Below are 12375 nucleotides of genomic sequence, written 5' to 3'. Positions count from 1 at the left end.
AACAAATCTTACATGTGGAGAGCCAAGATCTTGGTAGGAATTTGAGCTAGATAGCGAATGTCTGATGATTGGGTCCAGATGCGTCAAATGAACACGAACAAGAGGGGGCGAAGGCGTCTTGGCCTTAGGAGAGCATGCCAGCTGGATAGGCTGTGGCTGTTCATTTGTAAGTTTCAGACGATCTCTCCGGATAACCGAGCCGCAACGCCAATATCAGTTCAGACTGTGGACTTTGGTCCAGAACACGATCGATCGACTTGCCTATTCTGGCAAGTCTTGAGGTTTGTTTCTTGACCATTGCCAAAAAAAGACAACCCTGGGTTTGGTGCAGAGTGGCAAAAGCGAAAGATTTGCGGTTTATGTGGATCGAACACATGACCTTCAGATGCTAAGGGCTGAAGTGGACTTCAGTCTGACGCTCTCCCAACTGAGCTAAACCCGCTATTCCTTATTGGGATGGAAGGCTCGAAGTCTGGATTATATTCACTGCACTCATCCGACCGAGGGCTCCGATGAAGCCCGAACATAGGTAGCGGAGCCTTCCCGATGCGGGGGGCTTGGCTTCATATCCCATTATTCAACATCTCCATCTCTCAGTTCCGATGGCGGGGCTTTTGTCAGTCATACGCCGTTGGTTTGCCGCGAACGTAAAGTAGACTCGAGTATTCAGGCAGGCAGCGCTACTAGGTGAGTTCTAAAGATGCATATGCAATCCTGTCTTGTCCCTGACATGGTCGCGTAACCTCACCCCCTGCACTCGACTGCCGTCTCCTTATTGGATGCATCCCTTGGCTAACGGAGGAACCGAGAATTTATCAGGTGGTAGACCTCATACCAAGCTCGATCAACATGTCGACCTCCGGATTCAGTTTCACTGGTGAGGTGGAATCCGAGTCACCCGTGGTACGCAATCGAAGTGGTGGGTATGCTAACTGGTTCACCGTCATCCGTGATGCTCTTTTTTTTGCAGTCTCGCTGTGCGAGACCAAGGAAGACCTCATCCAAGGCCACCGAATCGCAATCGAGACCTTTGGCCGCCAGACCAACGACAGGATTTGGCAGGGCTTCAACCCGGGCTGGGACACGCCCGAGGGCGAGGCGGCCGGCGCCCGACGCTTGGTCGAGCGGTGGGAGAAGTCGCAGGCCGCCGATCAAAAGGACCAACAGGGCCGCCCCTTTGTCGTCTTTCTCAAGGCGACCGCCCCAGACCCCGCCGACGGGAAGCCCGTCGTCGCCGGCTTGGCCATCTGGGTGCAGGCTTCGGCCGTCGAGGGCAAGGGTGCGGTCCCCGTGCTGGACGTCGCCGAGGCGCAGGATCTGAACGAGCTCTGGCCCGGAAACGACACGGAGCATCAGTACCTCCGCCAGGCTGAGAAGGGTCTGCACCGGAGGAGGAACGAGGTCATTCGAGAAAAGGCCACCGAGGACCCGCCGGCCGTGTTTGCCTTGGACATGTGCGTGGTAGACCCCAGGTTCCAGCGACGCGGCATCTCCCAGTCGCTGGTGAAGTGGGGAATTGAAGAGGCAAAGGCCAGGAACGGACTGGAGTGCGTTACGGAAGCGTCAAGCATGGGTCGTGGTTCATACGCCAAACTAGGTTTCAAATGGGAGGGCGAGGAGCCCGTAGATAGTGACTATGGTTTTGATGACAGGTTCAAGGACCGACCTGCGCCTCCAAACCTGTTCATGCGTACGGGGTCCCTGACAAAGAGCTGATCCTTCAGCCCCAACCGATATAGACTGCGCAAAGAAGTTCTGCAATTTCTCGATGGAGAAAACTATCGAAGCCACCATCTCGACACAATTCTCTGCCTTGGATGCTGTTCGTTAGCCTCTCCACACAGCCGGCCCCGGTGCAACATATGATGCAGGTGAAGTTGCCACAGTGTTCAAGTTGACCAGGATGCCGGGGTCTGCGCTCCTATAAGCCCCTGGGAATGAAACAAGGGGTCCGGGTGCACCGCTGCCACCGCCGGAAACGTTGATCTGCGAGCAAGACAGGTAGAACTGTGCCTTGTAGGCCTGCGAAGCCATGTGCAGAGCGATATGTTCCACGCGTAATAGGTACTCTCCGTTGGGTATGTTCTTGGGAATGGTGGCTGGCACCAGCGTATATTCATCTGCAGAGATGTACACACATCAGTACCTCTGTCCTTTGTTCAACCACAAGAGCTACAATTTAGTCTCATGACTTACTCTGCCCGGGCCAGAAAAGCTGCTTGTTGTTGTCCACCTTGGGTGTCTCGCTGCTGTATATCTTGAACCACACTGCTCCGGATCCGTCCCAGGTTTTGGCACTCTGGCCTGCCGGCACCTTGGCCATGTAGTACTGCGTCGGGCCTGGGTGGTTGACCTGTTGAGTAGAAACATAGTGCACAGTTGCCCCAGCAGGTACCTCGACGACCTCGGGAGCAGTACGGGATTGGTAGCAGCGTATGTCGGCAACCGTAGGGTTCTCAATCCCCTGCTTGCTCTGTGCATTCTTGGTCATGCGCGTTGCAGTCCAGTCTGCTGCTTCGGCCTTGCCATTGATAACTAGACGAGGGAAGGTATCTGCATTGATTGAGTGAGCAGAAATGCTGCAAGTGTCACAGAAGATACCGGAACGGTCATATTACATACAGTGTCCTTGTGCCGTCGCTGCCACCAGCAGCACAGCGATCAGCGACTTCATCATTTTTCGTGACAGTCAAGCCTGTGATTTCTCTGGGTGGTTTGATGCTTTCGAAGCTGTTGTGTCTGACCTCGGGAGCAGCTATTTGGTGTCCTGGGCGGTCCAAAAGGCCATTTTTTTATATCCCACATCTTCCAAACAACAGTCTCGGTGTAGAGTTCGGTACTTGTTGCCAAGTCTGGGGATATATTGCTTCAATATTATTTGACCACTAAAGATCCTGGTACTGATGGCTATCAACATGTCTTATGGAGCATGAACTCCCGATGATCAACGCTGGAAGCTCCGAATTGGTGTTTAGCCGACCACTCAGGAGCTCATTTTTCACAGCAAATGATACTCGATGTAGATTTTTGGGAAGTAACTACCCGCTGGTACATGAATTGGACCATATGTTAGCTAAGACTACAATTAGTATCTGGCGTGACTCTCTAATCTTCTTGACACAATTCTGTTCAACAGAAATGAGAACTGAATTGGGGCGGAAGTGTTATATAGACAAACGGACGAAGAACCATGGCAGCCAGAGGAGGTGAGAGCAAGTCGGAACGCCATTTTTGTGCTTCGCCCTCCATCATGAGTGTACTGCAATCATCTTTATCCTCTTTATTACCTAGCCAGCTTAACAGCGAGAAAATAGGCACCAGATGACTAGATGACTAGACGACTAATTAGGTGCGAATCTGGCGCGGCAATGATGGTGTGGTTTCTCGTATCGTACGGCGGATACTTTCAAGGGCAATCACTCGCTTTCGCGAGCTCATAAGAGTTCAGCTCTAGTAGATCTGCGACCTAGGAATGGGGGATGAGCTCAAGGACCAAAAGAAGGCATTGCTGGCGTATTTGGGGCATCGAGATGACACGAGTTGGGGTCAGTTGATTTGGATCATAAATTCTCATCAACTTTCAAGGCAGGTCTTGGCATCAGGCTACAGAATGTTTTGCTTGTCAAACAACAATCTGACGAAGTCACTTCCTCTTCCCTGGCCCAATGGTAAAAATTCGTTGGGGTTGGGTTGACCGCCCGCCAGTATAGGATACTGTTGGGGTTCCTTCGTGCCTTCCATGTTTGGTCTTCCTCTCAGTTTCCAGCGGGAACATTCAGAGCTCGTGACCGATCATGGAAACTCTGTAGAACTCTGCCAACCTTTCGCAAAACCTCACTTTCACCTCAGCTCACTCTTAACTCACCGACGACAAACAGCTAGACCCAACTCCGGATCCATGACAAGTCTGCAGCCAACCCAATCAAACTGCTTTTTGCAAGATCCTTTTCTCTCCATTTGACGAGGTCCTGTGACTGAGTTTGCGCCATCAACTCACTTTTTTTCCGGGCGCAAAATTTGACATTGCTGCGACAGATTTACATACAGAGGAATTAATATTCCTAGTGGTTTAGACCTCGAGACAACCAAAGAAATCCTCATTCAAGATGCCTACTGAAGCTGGTACTGCAGCCTCGCCTGGTAAGTACCTGTCAAAAGCTTCGGGCCATACTTTCTTGGGCGACACTGACGCTCAAGTGAAAGCCTCTGCATGTTCAGATACTTGCGCTCCTACCCCGGATCCCACTTTCGAGCTTCAGAATACAGAGCAAGCCCTCCCAGAGCTCGACCTCCCAATCGCGAATCTCAAGGTTGGAGAGTCTCCATCCAAGTCTCAAAGCGATACCAAGAATGACGTACATCCAGCATCGCAGGAGCAATCACGTCTCCTTACGCTACCTGCAGAGATCCGGACGCAGATCTACGGCCACGCAGGCATCTGGGACTTTGACTGCAACTCAGCCGGGTATCTGGGCAATCGTAGACCCCCCGGAATTCTTTTGACCTGCAGATCAGTTTACCAGGAGATTTCAGAGAGATTCTGGGCAGGTCGCACACTCTACATCAACGACGCAGACTATTGGGGTTCCGAGCCCTGCCAGTGCTGCGGGAACTATATGATGGGAGTGCACTCGATCGAACGTGCGTTAGGCGCCCGCTTGAATGCCATGGGATGTGCTGCGCAGCATCTGACCAAGGTCAACGTGCGAGCGGCGCTGGTGTGTTTTGAACGCCTGATGCGTATCTTTGAGGTTCTTGCCGACGGCTGCCCCGCGCTCGAGGACCTCGACATATTCTTTGGCAAGAAGGACAGCAAGATCATCACTGGAAGACAGGTCCGTATGGGCTTCACCCCTCCTCGCGCCATCGTCATCCCATCGGTCCAAATAAAGGTCTGGATGGAAAAAGCCACGGCTGCGCTCCGCCGGATCATGGAGCGTGGCAAGCTGAAGAATCTTGAGTTCTCAGTGTACCTGGACGATTGGAATCAGCAGGAAGACGTCGACGCTCTTTGGGAATCAATGCGTGCGGTGATTGGGAAGGGCAAAACCCTCAAATGCAACAAGGAAAGGCTCGTCTATAACGAGAAGCGTCAGCACCCGAGTGCTGTGATCCCAAGCCATGTGGTTCCGCTGTCTGAGAAGACAATCTCGCCCTATAAGTGGTACATGCTCGAGTTTGGCGGCGACTTTGAGTTCACGCCCAGGTCTGGATTTGGTACGTTTTGTTCGTTCCGGTTCACTCAACAGGCCTGAGGTCCAAGAGGCTCATGGAATTTCGAGCCACATTTCGGAGGCACTAGGTGGTGCATAGACTAGACGGCAGGATCATAAGGGGTTGAACTAGACCTAGTTTAAATTGTTTTCGCGCTGGATTTGTTGGTTTGACTTGAACGTCGATGCATGTGCCGGGGGCTATTTGCGCCGGAAGAGGAATAATTGTTTTGTTGTGGAAATCTTCAGCGAGATACAAGAACCCAACTGATACACATGTCATATCTAGGCGAGGTCAAACTGGGGCTCATGCATTTGGCAAGACGCCAAGGACGTACAATCACCCAGAAATAATTGGTCCAGCGCCGAATTAATTCTGAAAATCAAAAGATTTAACCCCTTCTGTACTATTAAGATGGGTAGCTAATTTACTACCTACTACTGCCTCGAAGCAGTATTTACCCCATATCTACTCTGCACTAGTTCTCGTCTAGTGTTGCTTCTTTCGCCTAGCAGCGCCACCACAAGACAAAAATAGATTCTCGTTCTTCAGCCTCACTCAATCGCAACCTTGACCGAAATGGAGCCCTTCTTGGTCTGGAGGACAATCAAATCGTGGTCATAGGTCAGGTCCTCGATGGTGGTGTCGACGAGCTTGGCCCTGGGGAGGATCTTGTAGGCGACCAGGGCCAGCATGATGTAGACCTCGCAGTAGGCGAGGTTCTCGCCGAGGCACGAGCGGCTGCCCTTGCCAAAGGCGATGAGGTACTTGGCCAGGGCGACGTTGGGGGTGCCGTCCTCGAGCAGCCAGCGCTCCGGGTCGAACCTGTCGGGGTCCGGGAACAGCTTCTCGTCCCAGTGGCTGATCATGGAGGTCTGGCCGATCGGGGTGCCGCGCGGGACCACGTAGCTCCACTTGCCGTCCTGCGACTTGTACACGAGCTCCTCCTCGCGCGCGATGCGGGCCGAGCGGTGCGAGACTCCAGGCATGGTGCGGAGGGACTCGTGGACCAGCGCCCACACGTAGGGGCGGCGCTCCACGTCGGTCCACTTGGGCTTGTCGGGGTCCACGCCTTCGAGGTCCTTCATCAGGCGGGCGTAGAGCTTGGGTTGGTCCAGGAGGTGGAACGTCAGAGAGGTGAGGGTTGCCTGTTGGATGGCGATTTTTTTTTTGTTTTTTTTCCTCTCGATTAGTTTGCAATCCCTCTTGTTTGCTTCACTGCAAAGTAACAACACAGGGAAATGAACCTACAGCAGTGGTCTCGGTACCAGCCAGCAAAAAGTTGAAACCTTCGCCCGACAGCCGATACATGGACTTTTCCTCCTCGGGCATCTTGTCGTCCTGCATCAGGTCGGCAAACACGCGGCCGTTCTGGGGGTCGTCCAGCGAGGCCTTGATGTAGCCGGGGATGGTGACGGCGAGCATGTTCATGACGTAGCGGATGTCCTCGCCGAGGTAGTCGGCCATGAAGGGCAGGAAGCCGCTGGCCCAGCGGGCGATGGCGACGTGGCGCATGACGTAGGCGCTCCTCAGGAAGCTGCCGACCATGGTGGCGAAGCTGGGCTCCCAGCCCTCCTGGTCGACGAAGCCCATGGTCTGGCCAAAGGCGTACTGGCCAATGACGTCGGCGGTGAAGCAGTTGAAGGCCTCCTTGATCTCAAAGGCGCCCCTGCCGGCCTCGGTGCGCAGCATCTTGGCCACGGTGCGCTGCGCGTAGTCGAGCACCTCGCCCTCGAGCTTGAGCATCTGCTGCCGCGAGAAGAAGCGGTTCAGGGGCGCGCGGCGCTGCCGGTGCAGCTCGTGCGAGATGGTGGAGAAGCCCGTCACGGCGATGGGCCCGCTGCCGCCCGTGTTGATGGCATGCTGCCAGCGGTCGCGGACGCGGCCGGGGCCGGCGTAGATCTCGTGCACGAACAGAGGGTCGGAGCAGTGAAGCTCGTCAGGGTTGATGCGTACGATGGGGCCTGTTTTTTTTGGGCGGGGGAGGGTAAGTAGGTAAAAACAGAAAAGTCAAGTGCAAGAATTCTCCAGCGGGCAAGACAAAAAAAAAACCCCTGGTTTTGCTGACGATCGCTTTCCACAGAGACTCACCATATTTCTTGTGCATCTGCTCAATGACCTTGGTGTACCTTCCAACCCGCCAGAAATCCCAATAACCCTCGTACAGGTAGCTGGCGGCAGCTATCTTGGGGCCGGGGAATGCGGCGAGCGGGTGAAATGGCGAAATGTTGTACAGCGCAACTCCCACCTTGTACACCATCCACAGCCCTACCATCCACGCGATGCTCTTGAAGGTGAGGACAGCCACTCCACCGGGGCCGCCTCCCAATTCCATGGAAGAGTCCATGCTGGGCTGGTCTCCGGGGGGGTTTTGGTCTGTGCGTGTCGAGGAAAAAAAAAAATAAAAGAAAATGCTCAAGCTTACTGTCTGGGCATGTCAGGCCTTGCCTCGCCGGTTAATTAGAAAAGAAAAGCGTAATCAACCCAGCCCTGTCGCCGGAACAAATCAATTCCCAGATGAGAAGATGCAAGGGCAAAGGGGAAAAAGTAAGCACGAGAAGAAAAAAGGGAACGAAAAGAAAAGAAGAAGAAAAAAAAAAAAAGACAAAAAGTCCCCAAGATTAGCAAAACAAGACGGCTTTACAGCCCCTTGAGCCCTTCATGATTAATTCATTATCAAGCTTAGCTTTCTTTCGCCACGGCCTCCCGCATCAATCGTATCTCAGAAACCCTCACTTATCGGTTAGCCTGGGCCGAGCTGTGGATACAGTTAAATGAGAAAAATGAGGGGATTTTCTAACCGGCTCCAACGGCGAGCCTGCGAACCTGCCCTGTTTTGGGCAGTGTGGCCGTTCGAAAACTGATAAACGCACATGAGGTTTGCAAGGGTCGAGGTGAGCTAATGATGCCAACGACACGGGGGGTGAGGGGAAACAAGTGGAGGCGTGGCCCAATGCGATCTAACTCGACACGGCTAGGGATTATCAGGGGTGGGTGCCCAGGGCTCCAGGGGGAGGTTTGCCGCTGTCACCGGGAAAGATCCTCCGTACATCCAGGGCGGGCCGGACGGCGGGTTCCTGTGGGTTTTTCTACCCGATGTCTGTGCAATTTGGCAGAAGGATGATGGGGTCTTCCTAGGTCGCCTGCTCTAGCTTCTCCTTTTTTTTTTTTTTGTTTAAAGGTTTTATTGCGAGTCATCACCTACACCCGTACCGTGGATACGAAAACAGAGGGCGACGATATACGAAACTGGCGCAAAGAAAACAAAAACAAAAAAAAGGTCAACTTCACTCGATCTTGGTTCACATATATACCAGGTGTTCCATGAATGATCATTGAGGTTCCTTTCCAGCGTTGCAGTTCCGTATATTGACAGAGTCCATCCAGCCTACCAGTCTTTTTTTGGAGCGCCATCCAGAGGAGACCCAGAGGCGAAGAAAGTTTGGGTTGGCTTGGTCAAACGCTCGCGGGCAACCATGGCCGACATGATACCCATTCCCATGACGGCGGCGGCACGCGATGCGCTCGTCGCCGCCATCGTCTTGTGCATCATGTATGCCATCATCGTCGGCCTCCGAGTCATTGGACGTTTGCGATGGGGCATACTTGGACTGGACGACATTCTATCTGTGGCAGCCTGCGTAAGTCCATTCGTCTTTTGCATATTTCATCATGGCCTTGTTTTTTTCTGTCCAGACTAACAGCTCACGACATGAAAAAAAAAATCCCCTTGCAGATCCTGACCATGACCACCATCGGCATGAGCACCGCAGTGTACACTGCAGGCGTCGGCTACGACCTTGACCCCAAGTCGCCATACTTTCCGACGCTGTACAACAACCTCGAGTACATTCTCAAAAACACCTTTGCCTTTGTGGGCGTGTACCTGTGGGCGCTGGCGTTTATGAAGCTGAGCCAGTGCTGCCTGTACTGGCGGGTGTTTGTGACGCAGCTCAAGTGGTGGATCATCTGGACCAGCATCATCGTGCTCATCTGGGCCATCGTCCTGACCTTTATCGCCATCTTCCTGTGCACCCCGGTCGAGGCGCAGTGGTCCGTCGACCGCAAGCCCGAGCAGTGCATGGACCAGATCTTGGTCCTCAAGACCTTGATCATGACCAACGTCGTGACCGACCTCTTCATCATGCTCCTGCCCATCTGGACCGTGTGGCAGCTCAACATGAAGGCGGCGGAGAAGGCCACAGTCATTTGTTGTTTTGGGCTGGGTACAGGGTATGTCTTTTTTCCTTCTTTTTTTTTTCCTGTGTTGATCCCTTGTGTGGGACATCAATCCTGTAGCAAACAAAAAAGGGTCGTGTTTCTTTTTTACTGACTCGTCACCATCTATCTCGACTGTCTCCAGGTGCTGCATCATCGGCATCGTCCGCTTCGTGGAAATGTTCACCATCGATCTGCAGGGCAACCTGACGGGCACCTCGCTCCGGACCTTTATGCTCTGCGCCATCGAGCTCTGCCTGGCCGGCTTCTGCACCAACCTCCCGATGCTGCGGCCCTACTACAGGAGGTGGAGGAACAGGCACGCGCCGAACGGCTCGAGCAGCGGCGGCGGCTCCAGGTCGATGGGCAAGGAGGTCGACGGCAGCGGCAGCCGCGTCCCCTGGACGGACCGCATCATCGGCGGGCAGAGGCAGCAGCAGAACCACCAGGCCTGGGTCGAGCTGGACGCCACGAGGGATCGCAGCAACACCAAGAGCAACGACGACGGCGACAGCTCCGTCAGGGCGCTGACCAAGGACAGCGACGGTGCCGGTCACGGAGGCATCCAGATGACGACCGAGTGGAAGGTCGATAGACAGTAAAAAAAATTCTGCCGCTTCGGGTCGGACAGTTTCTTGTTGATATGATAAAAAGATGGGCAATTAATTAATACAGAAAAAAAAAAACGGGTAATGGTTGGTTAGTACACGGTTACAGAAAAGCTTGCGCCCCCAAGCACTGACTCGGATGGATCAGGTAGACAGACACGCTGAGAGGGCATATGTTGACCTATCCTCAAGGTTCCTTGTCGTTGTATGCCTGTCATCTCAAGTGAGCAATCTATTTTTTACTACGATTGGCCATTGGCGAGAAATCCAGGCTACGATATGCTAGGTTCTATCTAGAACTAGTTCTAGTTCTAGACTAAATAGATCTAGTCTAGACTGGGATAACTGTTGCAGTTCCTAGCGGTGCCAGTAACTACTTTAATTTATGCTTATTTCGCTAGGCCGTTTAGCATGCTCTCACTTTTTTTTGGAATGTTTTCCGAGTTCTCGTGTACAAAAACTCAAACTGATCGACATTTGAACAAGATTGGGAAAACTTTCATCGAGTGAAGCCACCACGGGTAGGTAATTTTAGTGGCCATAAACACCTTCCTCTCGGGAACCTATTCAACTTGACATTCACGCATTCCTTTTATTCTCTTTTTTTTTTTCTCCTTCTTTTCGCCCAATAGTTTATTCCATTTTTTATGATTACACTCCCTTTATAATTACACAAAAATCCCCCTAACGGCTAGGATGCAGCTGGCCACCATCTTTTATCCTGCCATCTTGACCTTGGTCAGCACACTAAATGGGTCACCGACTTGGAGCCTCGAGGACCGTTCTCAACCAAGCCCGGATGTCTTGACACCATACAGACCTTTACAAAGCAGACGGCCTCGCCACTTCCAAAAACCTAATCTTTGGAGACTGTTGATCCGGCGATATATGATGAGCTTTTGTACTCTGTGTTTCTTTTTTCAATAATTGCTACCATTATTGTTTCCAATTCGGCGTACTTTCCTCGCCAACATCATCTATTATAATTCATTCAGGGAGGAATAGACGTCGCCAAAGATGTCCGTAAAATTAATGCACAAATTAAGCTACAGTCCTATGCGATAGATTGCAATTTTAAGAGATGGCCTGGTGTACCAGTATTAATCGCTATTGGTAAAGAGCAGTTAGATCCCGGCGAGCTTTCTAGGCACAAAGTCATGGTCGTGAGAACATAGCCAGGTGGTCACGTTACACTAGAACTAGTTCTAGATAATATCATGATCCTTTCAACTTTCTACTATGCGACTACTTGCAACAATACATCTCGCCACCGTTCCGGCCCATTCATTGACTGTTCAAAATCTTACCGGTCGCTGATTTGGGAGGGATACCATGGTCACGTTCTCGATGCTTTTGGCTAGGTGATTGTAAGCCCGGCGTTATGTGGTGGATTCCAAGAAAGTATCAGTCTTTATGCTCGCAACTTTATAGACTAGTCTAGTCTAGTATACGATAGAGGTAATGTAGACAAATTTGCAGGTATATTTGTATCTGGTTGTCAGTCTGAACTTGGTGAGCAGAAATAAATTCTCTTGTTATTCCCCCTCATATGTTCACTATCTTTACAGAAGACTACCGCGATACTTGTGTTGAAATTCCAAGATTTACAATCTACATCAATCACATTTGTTGAGAGAACTAGAGATAGCGACCTGGCGAATCATCTCGAGCTTTATGGTTCAGGCATATACCTTGCAAGCTTGGTATCTTTGACTCTTTTTTTTTTACCCCCGGAGATTGCTCAAAGCACAAGGCGACGCAGCACCGGATAAACCTGACTCGACCTGACATCTGCCAGCTGCAGCAGCTCATACTCGACACAAGGATACAGGTCTTTTCTCTCTCTCTCTCTCTCTCCCTCTCTTTCTTCTTCACATCACGGCGAGCTTCTGACCAGGCCCGCTCGGAAAAGTCCGAAGCCCATGAAACAGTCCCAGGAATACACCACCGGATTAAACGGAGCATTTCTGTGGGATTACCGCCTCAGACAACAAAAAAAGGCGGCTGAGTAGGTAGAGGCGATGATCAATCTTGAGGGGTGCTGCTTGCTCCCCCTTGACGCTCCAGAGCCTCGACGTCCATGAGCTCCTGTCGCCTTATCTCGTTCGCTTTGAACAAAACACCTCTCGGTATCTGCCGTGCATTGTCGACGACGTCCAGGCACCCTGGAGTAGTTATTAAGTCGCATCAAATATAAATGCGAATGCGCAGGCCTCTTTCGTCGAGATGATTGATTGCCATGTATACATACAGAAAATGGAGAAATAAACAACATATAAAAGGTGCACTCGAGCCTCGCTTCTTAATCCTGCTACCGTCCCTCGTTCGTTGAATC

General features: G+C 51.9%; 5 protein-coding genes and 1 non-coding gene across 6 annotated transcripts; 3 read left to right on the top strand and 3 right to left on the bottom strand.

Annotated features, from left to right (window-relative positions):
* Positions 1–351: 351 nt before the first annotated feature.
* MGG_20199 lies at positions 352–442 on the bottom strand. Its single transcript has one exon. It is a non-coding gene; the product is annotated as a tRNA-Phe (tRNA).
* A 147-nt stretch (positions 443–589) lies between these two features.
* Positions 590–1803, top strand: MGG_06620 (uncharacterized protein). Its single transcript, XM_003716859.1, has 3 exons — positions 590–687; positions 820–877; positions 971–1803. The coding sequence occupies exons 2-3, from the start codon at positions 850–852 to the stop codon at positions 1714–1716; spliced, it is 774 nt and encodes a 257-aa protein (XP_003716907.1). The 5' UTR covers positions 590–687; positions 820–849; the 3' UTR covers positions 1717–1803.
* Positions 1804–1827: 24 nt separating this feature from the next.
* On the bottom strand, positions 1828–2677 carry MGG_06621 (uncharacterized protein; the record flags this gene model as incomplete). The annotated part of the gene is made up of 3 exons (XM_003716858.1): positions 1828–2120; positions 2197–2553; positions 2623–2677. The coding sequence occupies 3 exons, from the start codon at positions 2675–2677 to the stop codon at positions 1828–1830; spliced, it is 705 nt and encodes a 234-aa protein (XP_003716906.1).
* Positions 2678–3798: 1121 nt separating this feature from the next.
* On the top strand, positions 3799–5567 carry MGG_06622 (uncharacterized protein; the record flags this gene model as incomplete). Its single annotated transcript, XM_003716857.1, has 3 exons — positions 3799–4140; positions 4204–5217; positions 5503–5567. The coding sequence occupies exons 1-3, from the start codon at positions 4107–4109 to the stop codon at positions 5565–5567; spliced, it is 1113 nt and encodes a 370-aa protein (XP_003716905.1). The 5' UTR covers positions 3799–4106.
* Positions 5547–8002, bottom strand: MGG_06623 (benzoate 4-monooxygenase cytochrome P450). Its single transcript, XM_003716856.1, has 3 exons — positions 7306–8002; positions 6466–7178; positions 5547–6362 (listed from the first exon to the last, which is right to left on the bottom strand). The coding sequence occupies exons 1-3, from the start codon at positions 7559–7561 to the stop codon at positions 5769–5771; spliced, it is 1563 nt and encodes a 520-aa protein (XP_003716904.1). The 5' UTR covers positions 7562–8002; the 3' UTR covers positions 5547–5768.
* A 281-nt stretch (positions 8003–8283) lies between these two features.
* On the top strand, positions 8284–10461 carry MGG_06624 (uncharacterized protein). Its single transcript, XM_003716855.1, has 3 exons — positions 8284–8855; positions 8951–9447; positions 9578–10461. Exons 1-3 carry the CDS (start codon positions 8691–8693, stop codon positions 10032–10034), a joined length of 1119 nt encoding a protein of 372 aa, XP_003716903.1. The 5' UTR covers positions 8284–8690; the 3' UTR covers positions 10035–10461.
* The last annotated feature ends 1914 nt before the right edge of the window (positions 10462–12375 follow it).

Source organism: Pyricularia oryzae, chromosome 4, assembly GCF_000002495.2.
Source record: "Pyricularia oryzae 70-15 chromosome 4, whole genome shotgun sequence".
NCBI classification, from domain to species: Eukaryota; Fungi; Ascomycota; class Sordariomycetes; order Magnaporthales; family Pyriculariaceae; genus Pyricularia; species Pyricularia oryzae.
The sequence above is the reverse complement of the archived record's forward strand: the minus strand, read 5'-3'. Positions and strand labels throughout refer to the sequence as shown.